This window comes from Scyliorhinus canicula, chromosome 15 (assembly GCF_902713615.1).
Source record: "Scyliorhinus canicula chromosome 15, sScyCan1.1, whole genome shotgun sequence".
Classification (NCBI taxonomy): domain Eukaryota; kingdom Metazoa; phylum Chordata; class Chondrichthyes; order Carcharhiniformes; family Scyliorhinidae; genus Scyliorhinus; species Scyliorhinus canicula.
Genome location: NC_052160.1, coordinates 104,687,553 through 104,706,441, shown reverse-complemented (window position 1 = coordinate 104,706,441; position 18,889 = coordinate 104,687,553). Strand labels below are relative to the sequence as shown.

The window sequence follows — 18,889 nt, the reverse complement described above, 5'->3', positions numbered from 1 at the left end:
TGTGCCACCTTGTGGTACAATCAGCAAGTGAATTATCTGTGTTGCAGAAACACACACAAGGTGATAGATATGCTCAACCTGAATGCTGCCCTGTGAATTATGCTATACTGCTTTAGTACATAATGCAAAATTATCGAAGACATGAATGTGGAAGGCTTTCTATTGTTACGGTATGACTTTGGGACTTCCTGAGCTATACATGGGGTGGAACGATAGTGGTGTATGATTATAGGTGTACTTGGCATTGATGAAGACCAAATGGGGAGCAGATTGACAGGTCGTGGTATGAACGTTTGAACCATCTGCTTGGTATGCGATGCCGTTGAGTAGCTTTCATTTTCCAGACTCCTTAAAATGTTGCCTTACAAGAGCTTTAAGCAATGTTTGAGGCTGTTGATAATCTATGATAACCCAGTGCTGGTGTTTTTTTGGCAAGCAGGTAGTTCGGCCGAAATACTATCATGGGCGGATGGGCAGGGTTGGCCACTGATTTACAAATCCACCCTCGGATGATAGTACCCCTCCATCTTCACTCCCTTTTTAAAAGTCTGGAAGAAAAACGGCATACCCACTCCAGCCTGACTGTCCGTGCCAACCATGTTATGGCATGGGCAGTTGTATTATCGAGGTCAATTGGCTTGTAAACAAGCTCAATTGAGCCTTGATTATTTACTGAAATATGGCAGTTGGGCTTCGATTTTGGCGCCTGCACACCTACTGTTCTATGGGGTGAACTTGCGGAATGGATGGTAAAATGGTAGATTGGCACCCGCCCGATTTTACCTGCCTCTCTGCCTAACAAACACCCGGCGCTGGTTTGGCCAACTGAGTTGTGCAGGTAAAGCTAATGCAACCTGACAGAAACTCTACTCCTGTATCTCCAATTTGTTTCTCAGGCCTTTTGGCTCTCAGTATTACTTCATTTACTCCCACCTCTATACAGTCACTTCAACTTGTCAGAAATGTTTTACCAATAAAATGAAAGGTTCCCACAATTTATTTTTTAAAATCTCCATATATGGATGTTTCCCCTTCTGGGCTGAATAGTCATGCAATTTCCTGTCTCCATAGGGTCATGCTTCCTATGGAAGGCCCAAACTCCAAAGTGAGTTTAATCAAGTGATAATTTATGAACTGGGCTTGTGACATCTGGTGAACTGTTTTAGTACAATGCATCCTTACATGCCTCCATAAGTATTCCAACTGCTGTTGTGATACCAGATAGGACATACTGTTGTCGATTATGGGCACGATTTAACGGGAAAGGAACAAGGTCCCATTGTGGGCGTGATTAGCAGGATGTTTCCTGAGAACGACTCCACAATTAAACGGGACTCTTTTTTTTTCGGGCCTCAGTGAGGAAGGCCCCGACGAGGCCTCACTTACAATCACCCCCAAGTGCACGGCCAGGGTTCCAGTGCCTGGGTGGCATCAGCAGTGCCTGGGTACCACCCTTCCCAGAGACCAACCACTCAGAGGCCTCTCATTGCCCGGGAGACCCCCTTAAGTGTCATTTCACCTATTCCACATTTGTGGGGACCAGTGTTAAATGGCGCCGGTTCAGGGTCTCCAAGGCAAGAGGGTTTGATCCCGGATGCTGGGTAGGGCTGGCATAGACATATTTAAGTAAGGCTACCTACTCACTTGAATATGCAAATCTTGGGCGGGATCCAGATCGTGATGTCTCGCGAGATGCCGCTAGATCTAGCAAGGCGTGACGTGCCGGGTAAATCGTTACCGGTCATGCCCCAGGTCGGGCGCACTGCACCCATTAGATCGCGCCCTATGACTTTTTATGTTTGATTGTTGAGGACTGATTTTACAAACGTTTGCCACGAGCATGCAGATCAGAATTTCGGAAAGGAAGATTTTCTGCCTGGTTGAAAGCGTCCTATTCCTGATGAGCATTCTTGCCATGCAGTCTCCTCCTGGAGTCTGGACTTGGTGGGATCCACCATGGTGCCGGGGATTGCTGGGACAATCAGGAGGCCACAGTGGATTGCTAAGATTGGGAAAACTATCCCCTATCTGTGGACAGAGTGGGAATTCTGCCCACGTATAGCAGGAGAGCAATAAGGCTCATTCATTGAAGCCAATTATCTCTGAATCCACTGGAATGTCGTGGTGGTTTGGAGATTTAATGGGACTCACACGGTTTTCCCATGTCAGGCTCATGGAGTTTTCCTGCACCTCTGGTTTCTGGATTTTGGCGTCTCAGCTTGTGGTGCAACGGTAGCGCATCGGACTCCAGATCCGACGGTTGCGTGTTAAAATCCCGTCGGGCTCACGGAGTATTACTGCAAACAGTTCCTCTAAGCTGTTCAGAAAATCCTGCTGAGTTTTCTTGTGGCAACGTGGTGGGGGCTTGTTCAAAGGCACAAGGCCACTGAATGCCACCCCTGAAGCCCCTGACCTTTACTCTGAAGACCCACACCTTTTGCCTGTGATCCACCTTCCCGCAGCCCACATCCCACTCTAAACTCACCTGTGTCCTGGGATCCAGTATCAATCTCGGGCTGGGCCCTGGGACAGTATAGGCAGTAACCACTGAAACGGGTGGCTCCGATTGGCTGGCAGCTCTCCGGAACAAGTATATTGCCCTCCAGCGCCCTTAATTGTGTTGCAAGCTCCATGCTGGCCAATGAGATTCATGACGAGAACTTAATTGTGTTAGGGTTAGGGGCAGCACGGTGGCACAGTGGTTAGCATTGCTGCCTACGGCGCTGAGGACCCGGGTTCGAATCCCGGCCCTGGGTCACTGTCCGTGTGGAGTTTGCACATTCTCCCCGTGTCTGCGTGAGTTTCGCCCCCACAACCCAAAGGTGTGCAGGTTAGGTGAATTGGCCACAATAAATTGCCCCTTAATTGGAAAAAATAATTGGGTACTCTAAATTTTTTTTAAATAAAATAAATTGTGTTAGGGCTATCCTTTGGAAGTGATGGGGGTGGGGAGTTTAGGCCGATGTTGAGGGACATGCATCGCTGGAATAAAATCCAATACTGGCACTTCAAAACTCTTTGCTTTAATTTTATTAATTAAGGGCAGCATTCTTCAGCCTTCCAGCCGTGTGTTTCTCTGCAGCATACTGTTCGCTAGCAGCGGGATTCTCCCTTACCGGCGCGTGTCAACTGGACACCACCCCACACCGCCGGGAACCCCGCAGATGGGAGTGCGCTGCCAGCAAGAAAAGAAAATCCCAACGGCTGGAGAATTCCAGCTTAAGTGTTCAACTGGGAGGAGAATGTAACTTTTTTCCAATAAAGCTTTGTAATATAATTTGTGAAAACCGACCAATGCACAATGCTGTACATTCTTATTACAGTAGGAGGGCATTTAAATAGTTTATTAATGTGCTTAGTTTACTGCAGTAGTCAATTATAAAAAAAATACAGGTACACTTAAAACATTGTACATTGTATTACCATTACTGACATAGTTCCAGAGCTTCATTATCGCTTAATCAATGGCGCCTCGGGAAGAAATTTGATATTTTTTATTGTTGTATTATACTTTAGATCTGGCTCAGAGAATTACACCCAAGAACTCAGGAAAAATAACTGCCATTTTTTATTCAATGAAGGGAGTACAATGCACCATTGGCTAAATACAAAGGTTGCCACTGATAATGTTGGCAGTGGTTTACATAATGCCAGTACGTGACTAAAATTCTGGTTTATTCTTGCTGCTGTGAGTTGTACAATATATTTTTTCTCCCTGTCAGCACATTCTTTGTATTATGTAGTGAATTATTGCTCCAGCTAAAGTAGAATGGGGTGAAGTGTCTGAATTTAGGCAATTTTTGGATAAGTATTCTAATCCCTGAGTTTCCGCTCAAACTCATTTGTGTATTGACAAATGTAAAATTTGTCATGGATCAGGGTCAACCAAGAGCTTTTAAAATGATAATTTAAAAAAATATTTTCCTTGATATATTTAAGAGTTGTTGTTTGGTAAGGTTTTGATTATTGTGGCAATAGCAATCAATTCACCTTGGAGAATGAGAACAGTTTGTGGGCAGGGCCTGCTTCTAATACAATGCTCCCCAGCGTCACCTTTAGGTGGTACCCCAAAGATGCACTGGGGAATCCCTCTAGGATGGTCCGCACATAAGGGTTTACCCATCGGTTGTCCAGAAGGGCTAACTTCCTCTGGACAATTGTCCTCGGTTGGGAACCACCCGATAAAGTAATTTAAATCGCCAACCCCCCGCCCCTAACTCATTGCAGATACTGTTGGAGACCTACGATGCCCCCCAGAAATTTTATACACATGTTGTTTCAAAATAAAATCAACTTAGGAACCATGTAGCTGTTTTCAGTAGCTTTCAACTTAGTGTCTGATGCAGGTTAATGTGAGAGAGTGAATTAGCACAGGTTCTTTGTTAGCCCTCTATACATCTGAGGCAAAAGAAAGTAGGAGCCATGCTATTCTGCAGTTTACTGTGAATTGGGCTGTAAATGACTTCAAGTGAACATGTTGATAGGTGTCAATTGCAGAGAAGCATGAGGCAAAAATTGGGAAGAATAAGGCGAAAATGTGAATATTTGGAGGAAATAGTAACTCAAAATATATTCAAAGGAATGAGCACCATATGAGATGCAGTGAGCAAAATATTGACAGGGGACAGCAGAACATCAGGCATCATTGAGCCAAGGTGTGGTGATAGATTTGACAGAGTATGATTCCTGTCATAACATCTGGGATGACATTGGTTATTTCATTGGTACAGTTAGAAGAGTGAACATTGTTGGTAGATAAGGTATTTTTGCTCAACCCTACTTTTTGTAGGAAAGCATCGAACAAACCCGCCAAATTGTTGAGTCTATGCTTTTGTCCTTCAGGACTTTTGATGATCTAAACTGCAGTTTTCCACTTTGATTAGGAAGACATATTAAATCTTATTACTCCAGGGTCGCCGACATTGAAATACCACCACCACAAAAACTATACTATATTTATTTTTTTATAAATGTCATTATAATATTGTGAACAGGGATAACCTTTGCAACCAGAAGGTCAAGGATTAGCTTTCCTGTATGGAATCCACAGCTTATTTCTTCGTTCTCAGCTAGATATCAGATTGTGTTCAGTTGAGATAGTTACAGTGAGTGACAGCAATGGGATATAGTTGAGAGAGAGAAGCAGAGGGGCAATACTTGTTTTGCTTGAGCAATGCTAGTTAATCAGATTGGCATTGATTGCTCTGAACTAAATTCGTAACTGTCAATTGCAAGCTGTGTACCCTCTTCAGGAAAGAATGCATGGAAAAGGAGTGGCAGAGACTAATGAAAAGAAACATGCCTTTTTCCCCTGCTGTAATTATACCCCTAAACCTTGCAAAGTACATTTGTTTTATTCAAATTGACCAATAGTTATAACCTGGCTATCTGATTGTCATATATTGTGTTAGTAAAATGTTTAAAGTATATATCAATAGATGAGATATGATGAATTGCCATCTAACAAAGTCAGGGATAACATAAGAGAAAGATAAATTAAAGTGTCATGCATTGCCCAACATCTAATTTATCTTTGTTTTTTTTTCTAACCAGACATTGTAGTGCTCCTTCATAGCAAGACTTCAGTTCAACAGTGTGGTGCAGTGCATCCACCCCCAGTATTGCATTGTGATCATTTATAAGGATATAGCGACTTGTTTAATTTGGAGGCCCAGTAAAGTCATTGCCAGTCTGAATTGGACATCTGGGGCAAAATTCTCCGATCCCACGCAGGGTCGGAGAATCGCCCGGGGCCGCTGAAAATCCCGCCCCCGTCGTGGCAGAAATTCTCCACCACCCGGGAATTGGCGGGGGCGGGAATCGCGCCACGTTGAGCGGCGAGTCCCCTGCGGCGATTCTCCGACCCGCGATGGGCCGAAGTCCAGCCGCTGGGAGGCCTCTCCCACCGGCGAGATTTGAACCACATCTGGTGGCGGCGGGATCGGCGGCGCGAGCAGGCCCCCGGGGTCCTGGGGGGGGCGCGGGGCGATCGGACCCCCGGGGGTGCCCCCACGGTGGCCAGGCCCGCGATCAGGGCCCACCAATCGGTGGGCAGGCCAGTGCCGTGGGGGCACTCTTTCTCTTCCGCTGCCACCACGGCCTCCGCCATGGCGGAGGCAGAAGAGAATCCCCCAGCACGCATGTGCCAGTGGTGACGTCAGCGGCAGCTGCCTCTGACGTCACCACCGGCGCATGCGCGAACCGGCGAAGGCCTTTCGGCCAGCCCCGGGGGCGGGCCTGAAAGGCCGCTGGTGCCGGTTTTCGCGCCAGTAGACGTGGTGCCAACCACTTCGGCGCGGGCCTAGCCCCCGAAGTTGCGGAGAATTCCGCACCTTTGGGGAGGCCCGACGCCTGAGTGGTTGGCGCCACTCCCCTACGCCGGGATCCCCGCCCCTCCGGGTAGGGGAGAATGCCGCCCCTGATTAGTATTGTGAATACAGTGAATTCTCTGTATTGGTGAGCTAGGTTTAGTGGTGCAATATGAAGAACAAACAAAATGTTTTTTGCCATCACAATCGATTGCACCTGCTACGCCAATTCAATTCAATGCCATAAATCTGAATTCTCAGCCTTGATTATACTGCTCAGTCTCACTGTAACAAAACACAATTAAATTCCGTTAAGTGGAATTTTTCATTGCCATTCATTCCTCAACGTTTGAATCAGCTTTGGCAGGCGACGTAAATAGTGTGTTAATTTATTCTAAAGCAGGAGCAACGTGCTTGTAGCACTGCAGTGAATGTTTCTTTAGAATGAATATTGAATCAAGCTGGCAAGGTGCTGGTTGCATAAAAGACTCCCGATCCCACCCATTTTGAATTTGAAGCAATTGGGAGTATGAATACTTTGAAAATATTTCAGTTCAAGCAACATAATTTAGCCACCCACAATAATTACATTGAATCCTGTCTTGCTGAATTTCTTAATTCATGAGGCAGACTGCAACCATTGTTTTATAGCTCTTATTGCGTCAATTGTCATTACATATGATTTATTGTGCAACTGACCATAGAATTATGTGTTAATTAAGTAACATTTCCAGCACAGAAACTTGTTCTATTGATGCTTATAAATGCATTTTCCCCTGAGAGGAAGTAAATTAACAAATTAAAATATTGATCTTAGCTCTTTGAACAGTACAATCCTGGATGTTAATAGCTACCTCATGGCTCTTATCTTTGAATAGCGAATTAAAAAGTGATCAACGCACAATATTTGGACACTGGATTACAGCCATATTGAGGCCCTGCACTAGAGAACATAGGGGAATTGTGACTATGCACCTGTTAAATACCAAAACCTGTGGCTCCATATTTGTAAAGGCCCCATATTTGTAAAATATGGGATTTGTTCCATATTTTTTATTCCTCAGGGGATGGTATCATCCTATTGACATTTTTGGCTGTTTCGCTATGTACAGCTCAAACTTCTCATTTTGTTTTTTTTATTTTAATTCAAATTGAAAGCCAGTACTCAAAGTTGAGTTATTTTGATTTTTCCGAATATTTTCACTCCTGTCAACAGTGTGATCCCACCTATTCCAACTCTGGTATTGGATCAAAGTGGCTTTCTTTATATGTGAACCAATACAGTGAATGTTACAATGTTATTTTGATTAAAGCAATATCTAATTATATTGATCTAACATCCATATGCATAATTTCCAGCTGGATTCTAGATATGAACTAGAAGCTGGCACACAGGCTGGCTTTCCTCTCCCTTGGCTCATGATTATTGAGCCCTTGTTGAAATCACATAAGTCAACTTGGGTCAAGAACCAACCTGCACAGGAGGTGGTGGCACGGGGGAGACGGTAACGCAGTAATACTGTCACTGGGCTAATAATCCAGAGACCCAGGGTAATGTTCTGGGGTCCTGGGTTCAAATCCCACCATGGCAGATGGTAAAATTTGAATTCATTAAAAATCTGGATTGAAAAGTCTAATGATGACCACAAAACCACTGCTGATTGTCGTAAAAACCCATCTGTTTCACTAATGTCCTTCAGGGAAGGAAATCTGCCATCCTTACTCGGTCTGTTCTGCATGTGATGCCAGGTGCACACAGTGATGCGGTCGACTCTTAACTGCCCCCCAAAAAATGGCTTAGCAAGCCACTCAGTTCAAGGGCAATTACAGGTGGGCAACAAATGCTGGCCCAGCCAGTGATGAACCTACAAACCTCCAATTTAAAAAAAACTGTGGCCTTTAGAGGCTACTGGCACAATTCACTCACAGGCCCATGGCAATCAGGTCAAGACAGCACATCATGAATAATTTCTTTTTGTCACAGATGGGGTTATTCACTCTCTTAAAGCACATAAAGACATGTTTAATTCACACAGTGGTGATTACGTCCCATTAATTGTGAGGAATCCACATTGCATTGTTATGGGTCCCAAAGTTATACCCCAAAGTATGTGCGCTACTGGTATCACTTGATCGTATGCTTCACATTAGAAGGTTGCTAGAATCATCATTTTACATAATGCCTTAAAACCTGAGGCAAATGACCTCAAGATGCATTAAGATCATGGTCTATGCATGTCTGCATGAATTGACTTATACCCTTTCAGCCTTTGATTAATTTAGCCATTCAAACTAAAGTAATTTCAACAGCGAAAGCACAAATGTCCATTGTCCTCTTCATAACATGCAAGAGTAAATTAAAAACTTTGTTGTGCATAATCTAAAAGTCGGCCAAAGCATCACACCTTAAAGTGAATATTGCATATTAAACTGTCAGAAATGTCTGTGAACGAAATAAAATTGAGGTTAAATAATTAAGTTATACGAATTGGCTGATGTATTCCAATGGCAAACTGAAAAAGCAATTAAAAACTGGTTTGTGAACAGGTGTAAAAAGTTACCAATCAGCAACTCAACTGTCATTTAAAAAAAAGGAAAGACCACATTTCCCCAAACTAAGCTATTTGCATCCACTAATTATCATAAAATTAACTTACCTAATTACATAAATTATTCTATGCAAACCATTTTCGGGTGTCAACTTTCTTTCCTCAATAAGATTCATGCAGCAAAAATGCTTATTAGAAATTACAAAGAAAATGGTATAATTCTGAAAAAAATCCACTAAACTTACTCATAGGCCTGAATTTTCGATATGGCGAACGGTCAGCATCCGCCATCCTGAGAGTCAACGGGGAAGTTAACCCAATGACTCCAAGAGGCCTGCTGCCATTTTACTCTCAACTGAGTGTTGATTAGCAGCAGGTGGAGCTTCCCTCCTCCCTTGGGTGGAAGTCCCGCCTTGGAGAGCTGTCGGTCAATCAGATTGGCCGACCACTCCATAGCCCTTTCCGGCACAGTGTGTCGCACAGTCCCTGAGCCTAAGTGCCTGGCCACACTTCAGATAAATACCAGGGGTCCCAGGGGTGGGAGGGTACAGTATGACCTGGAGGAGTCAGGAGGGGTGGGAGGTTATGATCTCAGTGTCGGGGTGTAGGCCGGTGGCAAATGTTTCTGTCTAGTTTTTAGAGTACCCAATTTTTTTTTCCAATTAAGGGCAATTTAGCGTGGCCAATCCACCTAACCTACACATCTTTGGGTTGTGGGGGTGAAACCCATGCAGTCACGAGGAGAATGTGTAAACTTCACACAGACAGTGACCCAAGGCCGGGGTTCAAACCCGGGTCCTCTAAGCCACAGTCCCAGTGCTAACCACTGCGCCACGTGCCACTTCTAGAGGACCAGATCCCTGAGTGGAGGGTGTCCCACCTCTGAAAAATGTCACTTGCTCATACATGTCCCTCTGGTGCCTGGAATGAGATTGCAGACTTGGGGATCTTCCCTGAGCCTTGGATGCTGGGAAAGTCCAGTTTCTGTTCATGTGTAAGACAGCATAGTTAAAGTAATTGTGAGATGTGATAGTTGGACATAGAAACATTAAGAAAAAAGGGAAAGGATCTGAAATCAAGAATATTATACCTTGATCATTTGATGGTCTGCAGCACTTCTCCATCATTAATGAGTCTCTATTTTAATATGCAAGGCTCCTAATGGAGCTGGATGTGAGCTCGGCACCCAATTAGTGATGTCAGGCACTGCCTGGAGGCAGCAAATGGCTTCAGAGTGCAATGCTCTAAGACAGGCGTCAGCCATAACTCGGATGGCCCATGCCATGCAGAACGGAGCAGAAAGGAGAACAGTCACACATTGCATATAAATGGTCAAATGGTCACTCACAAGACACTTAGCCCACTGTGCTGAAGAGATGGCCACCACTGCAGCACTTTTGTTTTTCTTCACGCCGACCCCCGGTGATTCTCCGACCCAGCGGGGGGTCGGAGAATCCCGCCCACGGTGTCAATAAAGTAGCAAAATCAGATGATGGCTCCGCACAGTGCTCCCTACAAGTGCGTACTGACATGTCCTCCTGACCATCCAATCCATTAACAAGCAGCCAGTTCATTGGAGGAGAGCAGGTTGATGGTTGTCCCCCCTTTCTCTCTCTTTGAAAATTGCAGCCCATCCCAAAAATGTTGGAATTACTGACACACAATCCAATAGCGTTAATTTCAAACCATGCCTGAACCTGACCTTGCCCTCCATGGGTCTTTAAAATTCAGCCTAAAGGTTTCTGTCTGGTTTGTGCTCTTTCGACCACTAAATAAATGTGATGAGATTTGAGAGTTGGTGAGCTGAACCTTATCGTGCCACTGATTAGCTATTGCATCATTGCTGGACAGGATGGAATGCAGATATTTTCCCATTTTTCGTCAGAGTGGCTCAGTGGATGGGGAAAACAGCATGGAAGCTGCCGGCGCCAATGGCAGCTTTCTGCTCCTTATCATTCAGCTATTAGCTGGAAAAAAGTGAAGAGGCGCATCCCATGATGTAACTTTGGGCCCGCACTGCCAGCAACTTAGGTTTTGAATCCAGCTCCCCTCCCGGACACCGTGGGCGGGATTCTCCGACCCCCGGCTGGTTCGGAGAATCACCGGGGGTCGGCTTGTATCCTGCCCCCGCCGTACTCCTAATTCTCCGGCCCCCCAGAAATCGGCACGCCTCAGTGAATGGTAGAGTCCTGCACGACTCAATGGGTGCCTGGCTGCCCGAATTCTCCGGCCCGCGATGGGCCGAAGTCCTGCCCGTCTTTTGCCAGCCCCGCTGGCGTAAATTGGAGTAGGTCCCTTACCGGTGAGACCTGGCGGCACGGGCGGGCTCTGGGATTCTTGGGAGGCGCGGGGGGATCTGGCCCCGGGAGGTGCCCCCACAGTGGCCTGGCCCGCGATTGGGGCGAGCGGGCCTGTGCCGTGGGAGCACTCTATCCTTCCACACTGGAGGCTGTACCGGTCCACCATTCCCGGTGCAGAAACGAAGCCCACTGCGCATGCACGGGGATGACGCCAGCACGCTCGAGAACTCCCGCGCATGCGTCAAGTCACGCCGGCCTGCGGAGGCCCTTGAGGTTGGCGTGGCGTTAAGTCGCTTTCCCCGCCGACCGGCGGGGAGCAAACCACTCCGGGGCGGTCCTAGAATCCTCCGCACCTTTGGGGCAGCCCAACGTCATAGTGGTTCACGTCACTTCGTCCCGCTGGGACCCCCAGCCCCGCCTTGTAGGGGAGAATCCCGCCCCATGCCTCCCCTGGGTACCGCCCTGTGGCACCAGGCATGACCCTCTTCATCCCCCTCACTCCCCCGAGTGATGCACTCACCTGAACACCTCTGGTGGTTTCTACGTACCAGGTGCACACTGTGGAGACCTGTTCTAATGGGCCATGTTTAAATGCCATCCCGATCTTTCGACCCCCTCAGAATGCCCATCACAACCTCCGGACCCTCCACTTATCTCTGAGCATTGCAAATCTCGCAAGAGGCGTCTTGCGAGATTTAACGGCATCGTCACGTCACCAGGTTGGGCTTGAGGAGGCCTTTAGAATGTGCCCTTGGCTTTTCTCCCTTCCACAGAGTCCACTCCCTCAGCGCTTATTCCACCCCTCCCCCTTGTAAACGTCTGAGGCTGAACTGGACTGTTTGCAAACTCAATTTCATATTTGATGCCAAGAGCTTTCAACCACAAACCCACACTTTCGCAAAAACTGCCTATTTCTACCTCGGCAACATCGCCGATCTCCACCCTAACTTTAGCCCTTCTGCTGCTAAAACCCATATTCATGTCTATGTTACCTCCAGATCTGAATATTCGAATGCATTCCTGGCTGGCTTCCCATATTCTACTTCTGCAAACTTTAGCTCACCCAAAACTCTGCTGCCCGTGTCTTAGCTTGCACTTACCTTGTGCTCATCGATCACTCCTGCACTTGCTGACCCACAGTGATTCCCCAATAAAACAATACTTTGATTTTAAAATTCTTATTCTTGTTTCAAATCCCTCCATTGCCTTGAATCTCCTCCAGCCATTACAAATATCTCTGATATCTGTGCTCCTCCAATCCTGGCCTCTTGAACATCTCCGATTCTAATTACTCCAACATGGGTGGCCGTGCCTTCAGCTGCCTCGACCTAAGCTCTGGAATTCTCTTTCTAAACCTCTCCACTTATTTGCCTTGTTTTTCTCCTTCAAGACACTCCCTAAAATCTATGTCTTCAACCAGTCTTTAGTTCACACGTCCTATCATCTCCTGAAGCTTCATGATCATATTTTATTTTATAATGCCTCTTGTGAAGTGCTTGGAATATTTTAGTGGCACGAGATGAATATAAAGTTTTGTTATTCTTGTTTACCATTTGGAAGGTACTATAATCTTACAATTTTAGTTCCAAAGTGGATGTTCACTGGCTTGTATACATTGAAATCCATTTGCCAAAGTTTTGCCCATTCACTTAATCTATTCATTTTTTAAAAATACTTCCATTTGCAGTCCTCACAATGCCACCTATTTGGCGTCATTGATAATCTGGGATATGTGGCTCTCTATACCATTGTCGTTAATGAGTCATTCATGAATAAGGTAATAGTCGACATTCCAACAAAGCTCCCTGGTCACATTATGCCAATTAGACTACCTGTCCATTACTCCTTCTCTATGGCTCCTGCCACTCTGCCATTTTGCTAAACAACGCAGTAGTTCACTGTCAGTTCATGAGCTTCATCTATAGCCAGCAGTTTGCCATCTGGAAGTCCATAGAAAGAACATTCATAGATTTTTCCCCAGCCATCTGGGGAAATCACCTCTTCAAAAATAATAACAGATTTGTGAGGCATGGATCTTTACAAATCCATGCGCGTCCTCTCTTATTGGTTGAAAGTTTTCAGGGTGTTTAATTACTCTTGGCTAAACCTTACAGGCCCCCCCCTGCCAGCAGGATTTTCCATTCCCACTGAAGTCAATTGGGCTTTTGAATAGCTGAACACATTTGACAGCCCCACTCTTGTCGCAATGGGGCCGCAACATTCCGCCCTCTTTCTTTAATTATAGACTATAGCAGTTTCCCGCCAATAGATATTGGGCCTATAATTCCCCAATTTTCCTCTGTCACCTTTCTTAAATAATGGAGTGTGGTGCACAATTTTCCAAACTAATTTTCCAACGCTTCTCAAATCAAAGGAACTTGGCAGCTCCCCGAACTATAAAGTTCCATATACTTCTTTTAAATCCCTCAGAAGAAAACCATCTGGTCCCATGTCGTTGTAATTTTTTAGTGTTCTTCATTACTGTTGAAATAAGAAGAAAAGTTTTACTTTTTTATTTAATTTTAGAGCACCCAATTTTTATTTTCCTAACCTGCCCATCTTTGGGTTAAGGGAGTGAAACCCACGCAGACTTGGGGAGAATGTGCAAACCCCACACGGACAGTGACCCAGGGCCGGGATTCGAACCCGGGTCCTCAGCACCACAGTCCCAGTGCTATCCACTGTGCCACATGCCGCCCCCCCCCCCAAAAGTTTTACGTTCAAGGAAAAGCTTATCCAGCATGGGAGACACGGTAAGAAGAAATATAATGGGTGACACAGTGGTTAGCACTGTTGCCTCACAGCACCAGGGAACCGGGTTCAATTCTGGGCTTTAGTGACTGTGTGGCGTTTGCACTTTCTTTGGTTTTCTTTGAAGTGCAGAAGATTTTAGTTTAGACGGGCAGCATGGTCAGCACAGTCTTGGAGGGCCGAAGGGCCTGTTCCTGTGCTGTACTTTTATTTGTTCTTTGTTCCCCCGGGTGCTCCGGTTTCCTCCCACAGTCCAAAGATATGCGGATTAGGTGGATTGGCCATGTTAAATTGCCTCTTAGTGTTCAAAGATGTGCAGGTTAGGTGGATGGGCCATGCTAAATCGCCCCTTCGTGTTCAAAGATGTGCAGGTTAGATGGGGTTGCGGGGATAGGGCCGGGGAGTGGGCTCGGTATGGTGCTCTTTCAGAGGGTTGGTGCAGACTCGATGGGTCGAATGGCCTCCTTCTCTGTAATGATTCTATGAAATGAGAATGATGTTTTCATGAGGGAAGAGCAAAGTTCTTTACAATCAATGGCAGAAAACATTGTCTATGTTTTCTTACTTATTTTTGTGAGCCAGAATCTTACGGATTAACCTGAACAATAAATTACACTGAGAGGATGAAGAAACACACTATTTTTCTGTAATAGTCTACTTTTATTTTGTCTTCATTCTTTATTTTGTAATTGCAGGTAAAATTGACTCTAAAGTGCAAGACAAAGGAAAATTAGCTCTCAAAGGAACAAGTTTGCAAAGGTCGTCATCTGATGCTAGTAGAGACAGAGTTGGAGAAACACGCAAACCTCCATCAGGCATTTCGAGGCCTTCTACTGGCGGTTCTTTTGGCTATAAGAAGCCTACTACAGGCACAGCAACAGTGATGACAGCCGGTGGAAACTCCTCATCAGTAGTGAAAACTCAGAAGTCTACAGGCATCCCTATTAAGCCATCAAACTCCAGGAAAACTAGCCTTGATGTTTCCCAAAACCATGATGGCTTTATGTCGTCAAGTGCGAGGACAGCCGTGCAGTACCGTAGCTTGCCGCGTCCAGCCAAATCAAGTTCTGTTAGCATCACTGGCCGTGGAGGTGTCCACAGGCCTGTGAGCAGCAACATTGATCCAAGCCTCATTAGCAGCAAGCATGGAGGAATCCCAGTTTCTCGTCTGAAAGAACCCTCAAAAATTGGTATGGGACGAGCAAATTCAGTACCAGTGAATCAAACTGATCGAGAGAAAGAGAAGGCAAAAGCAAAGGCAGTTGCTTCTGATACTGAATGCACAACTACATCAAGTTCTACAAAGGCCACATCAACTCCAGAAAGTCACAGTAAATTGCAAGCAATGCGACAGCAAAGTTCCAAATTCTCAGATTTGTCATCTCCAACATCACAAAGGTAATCCACAGGAATATTTAGGTTCATGTACTTGGAATAAATTTGAATAATATAATTAATATATTGCATGGTTTTGCTTTTACTTATTATTTAATGTCATTGTATTTATCTATCAGCATTTCTCCAGCCATTTGTTTATGTGTCTTGAACATAGCGAATTTCAATTAACATTGAGGCCAAAAATGATTCTAATTGTTGTTTTTTTACTTGAATGGTTTCTGTCTTTCCTCTTTATCTCTGATGGCTTTTATCTCCTCATCGCCATCTGGTTCAAAGGTATTTCTTCAAGCCCTCATACCAATTGACAGGCTGTTCTTCGTTAGAAATGCTTTCCTGTATTTTCCAGCAAACTCCATTTTGTACCACAGGCAAGAAACAAAATCTCAAGAGAGGGATCAGCCAAGTAAACAACCAAGCCACCCTTCAGCGAACTGATAAGTTAGGTAGATTGTGTGTCCAATTAATTTTGTGTTATTGGAACGAGGCAGACTGAATTGAAAACATTCACATCATTTCAATCACAATTGTTCATTACAGGAAATCCAAGGAGCCAAGCCCATCTGTAAGTCTTTAAAAAGAACAATAAAACACTCTTGATAAGTGCTGGGTTTTTCATGTTTTCTCCCCAAGACGCCAGTAACAGTGACCATCTGCTATCAACAATAATATACTGGCCAGGCCTGTCTATGCCTGATATAATTGACGGCGTGAATTGACTATCTGCATTTTCTTCCTTATAGTGTTATTAAAGTTTTTTATTTGGTCAGATTTGATGATGAACAAAATTTCAGACTTCATTGTTTCGCACTGAAAACCCATTATAGTTAACGATCAGAACATTGAACTTTGATCTCTTGTGGTTTGAATTGTATGTGAATTGGTGTCCCAAAATAGCGCACCATTAGTGATTTAAGATTGATTTGTGATAATTGTGATTTGTGCCCACTATAACTACCCCCCCCCCCCCCCCCCCCCCCCCCCCCCCCACACTCACTCACACACACAATTGTGCCAGTTGCCTATTTCTGTCCATGTGGGGCATTTTCTTTCCATTCCTTTCCAGAATGTGAATTTCCTCCTGAGTATTTTAAAGAAATATGTTCTTCTGATACTGGAATTTGAATTTTGCATGAAAGTTTCCCACAAAAATCTGCTGTATCGAAAGACTCATTCTGGCAGCTTGTGATGTAACATCCTAAGTTGACACAATGACTGGGATTCTCCATTTGGGAGACAATTTGTTCTCCCGCCCTCGCTGAACTGCACCACCTCATGGAGCAAATTTATGCATGCCGGTGATTTTGAGGGATTCCCAAGGAAATCCCGCTATTGGCCTGCCATTTTCAGCAGGTGTTCTGATAGCGAGGTATGGTGGTGGAAACCACCCCCCCCCCCCCCCTTTCCCTGCCCCCGCAACTCAATTCAGCCCCATCCCCGGTGATTTTCTGGATCACCCCTCCCCTTTAGTATGGGGCTGACACCCCCACCCACAAACACCCCCCCCACCAGAGACCGCCTAATTAAAGAGTCATCCACCAGAGACTGCCACCAGTGACCCCCCCCTAATTAAAGAGACCCTCACCAGATGAAACCCCCCCCCCCCCCCCCCCCGCTCCCATAAGAGAGACTCCTGTCTGGAAACTCTGCAGAAGATACACCCCTGTCTGAAAGACCCAGAAGAGAGATCCAGACCTAGAAGTCCCTCCTGAAGAGGGACCCCTCTCTGGATGCCAGCGAGCATTCCAGTTAGAGGCAGTGAACAAAAATCACTGCTTTCACACTCTCCTGGGCAATACACCTGCTGGCTCAGGCACAGGAAGCAGCACCTATCAATTCATGGGAAGAGAAAACTAGTCAGCTGGGTTTAAACTGCCATGGATCTTTGATCTGCAAACCATTCATTCATTTATCTCTCTGTGATATTGTTTTTATCAGGCTATTATTGACAACCAGTTTGAGTTACTTTGAAGTAGTCGGCTGTGAAACTAACAGAAAGCACTCAACTCTCTTTGACGTGGTCTAGGAGCTGTGAATCATAGCACAGGAGGAAACCATTCAACCCTTTAGGTCTATACCTTCTTTCTTCAGAGCAAACCAGTCAGTCCCACTCCCGTGTTCTATCCATCTAGGCTTGCAAGTTTGTTTCTTTCAGGTGTCTAACCAATTTCTTTTTGAAATCATTATTTGCTTCCACATCCACTGCCATACAGAAGGCGCATCGGGGTCACTACCATTCGCGGTGTAAAAATGTTCTTCCTCATATTCCCCCTGCATCTCTTATCCAAAGTCTTCAATCCATATCTGGTAATCCTTCTACCGTCAACTAATGAGAACAGTTTTTCCTCATCAAAACCTGTCATAATCTTGTATTATCCATTAAATCTTCCCTCAATCCCCGTTGATCCAAGGGAAATAAACCCCAGCCTCACCAATCTAATCTTGTCACTAAAATAGTCCACCCCCAGAACCATTATTGTAAATGTCCTCTAATGTTTAGTTCCTTAGCTGTCGAAACCAAAATTGACACCAGGAAGTTTACTTTCTAATTGTTGTTAGTAAATACTTTGGCTAGTATTTCAGTTGACGCAGTTAGTGGCCGGACCGCTAGAGGCAAGTCCACCTCCTCCTTCGCTGGATGCCACAATTCCGACTTAGGCAACTAATTGCCTGAAATCATGGCTTCTGCTGCGTCAGGATGCCTCACCTCCAGGAGCTGCCGACCAATCAGATAGCCTGCTGTTCTTCATTCCGAACAGCACCACCAGGACTGGTGACAACTACTGGGAATGCAACAGTCACTGACCCTATGGCCCCCGAGCAGGCCCAGAGTTCAGGTCAGTGGAGTTGGGGATTGCAAGGGCCAGTTAAGCAAGCCCTGGCAAGGGTGGAGTTGCACCCATTTATGGGGAGGCAATATGGTGGCACAGTGGTTAACACTGCTACTTCACAGTGCCGGGGACCCAGTTTGATTCTAACCTTGGGTAACTGCCTGTGTGGAGTTTGCATGTTATCCCCATGTTTACATGGATTTTCTCCGGGTGCTCCAGCATCCTCCTACAGTCCAAAGATATACAGGTTAGATGGAGTGGCCATGCTAAGTTGCCCCTTAGTGTCCAAAGATGTGTAGGTTTGGGTGGCGGGGAGTGGGCCTCGGTAGAGTGCTCTTTCGGCACATTGGCGCAGACCCGATGGGCCGTATGGCCTCATTCTGTCTGTACTGTAGGGATCCTACGATTCCCAGTTGGTAGAATGCCCTCTGCCACTGATAGAGACCCTGAACTAAATATTAATTGGCCGCTTAAGAGCCTCATTTGGCCCATAACAGACAGACTGTTCACCACCTCCCCAGCAAGAGTAGCAGTGGAGGCGGCATGGCCAGCCTGCTCCTGGCATTGGGGGCAGCAGGCATAAATGTTCAGCCTACATATTGTATTTTCAAAGTAACCCTGTTTTTTGTACTTTATGTTTGGAATTATAGTTCAGGCAAATATTGATCTACTGACATAAATACAATGTTGTGTACCCTGATCTGGTGGAAATCCTCGCAGATTAATGCTAGTGTTGGCTTTGTCTCTGCCTGTTC

At 45.5% G+C, this 18,889-nt stretch overlaps 1 protein-coding gene across 6 annotated transcripts in view; it reads left to right on the top strand.

Moving 5' to 3' along the window:
* Positions 1 to 18,889, top strand: part of LOC119979037 (neuron navigator 1-like) — an 806,372-nt gene that overhangs the window by 630,408 nt on the left and 157,075 nt on the right. For all 6 annotated transcript variants that reach the window (XM_038821010.1, XM_038821009.1, XM_038821014.1 and 3 more), the window contains one exon: positions 14,604 to 15,306. In XM_038821010.1, coding sequence (XP_038676938.1) covers positions 14,604 to 15,306 — 703 coding nt within the window. The remainder of the gene's footprint in view (positions 1 to 14,603; positions 15,307 to 18,889) is intronic.